Source organism: Bison bison, unplaced genomic scaffold (assembly GCF_000754665.1).
Source record: "Bison bison bison isolate TAMUID 2011002044 unplaced genomic scaffold, Bison_UMD1.0 scf7180017864080, whole genome shotgun sequence".
Lineage (NCBI taxonomy): Eukaryota > Metazoa > Chordata > Mammalia > Artiodactyla > Bovidae > Bison > Bison bison.
In genome coordinates this window covers 4,367,411-4,367,812 of record NW_011494652.1, presented here as the reverse complement: position 1 = coordinate 4,367,812, position 402 = coordinate 4,367,411, and the positions used below count along the sequence as shown (strand labels likewise).

The 402-nt window shown below is 66.7% G+C and overlaps 1 protein-coding gene across 2 annotated transcripts in view; it reads right to left on the bottom strand.

Annotated features, from left to right (window-relative positions):
• CLCF1 (cardiotrophin-like cytokine factor 1) overlaps positions 1-402 on the bottom strand; it is an 8,500-nt gene that overhangs the window by 2,873 nt on the left and 5,225 nt on the right. The window contains exon 2 of one of the 2 annotated variants that reach the window (XM_010837709.1): positions 114-280. In XM_010837709.1, the coding sequence (XP_010836011.1) occupies positions 114-266 (153 nt within the window). In that variant the 5' untranslated portion in view covers positions 267-280. Of the gene's footprint in view, positions 1-113; positions 281-402 lie in introns of those variants that run through there. The other variant, XM_010837710.1, reaches the window with a different exon arrangement.

The window sequence follows — 402 nt, the reverse complement described above, 5'->3', positions numbered from 1 at the left end:
GCCCCTCCCCGTCCCCCCGTCATTCACCAGGACCCCCCCTCTCTTGGTGCTCTCTCTTCTCTCAGCCCCGTTCTTCACCCAGCTCCCAGCCCCTGAGCAGCCCCGATACTCACATAGGTCCCAGCCAAGCTGCGGAGCTGGTGCTCCAGGTAGCGGGTGAGGTCATAGGTTTTCTGGATGGAGGGGCCGGGCCCCGGGTCTCCTGTGCGGTTGAGGGCTGGCACTGCAGGGAGCTGCCAGAGCACGGTGCACAGACACGCGAGCATCCCCCACGAGTCCCCTGTGGACAGGGCAGTGAGGAAACTGAGGGTGGCCTGGCCTGGCCCAGGAGGCAGCTGGCAGGTGTCTGTCCCCACCTTGGGTGGGAGCAGGGTGAGGGTGGGACACCAGATGGGAGCAGGC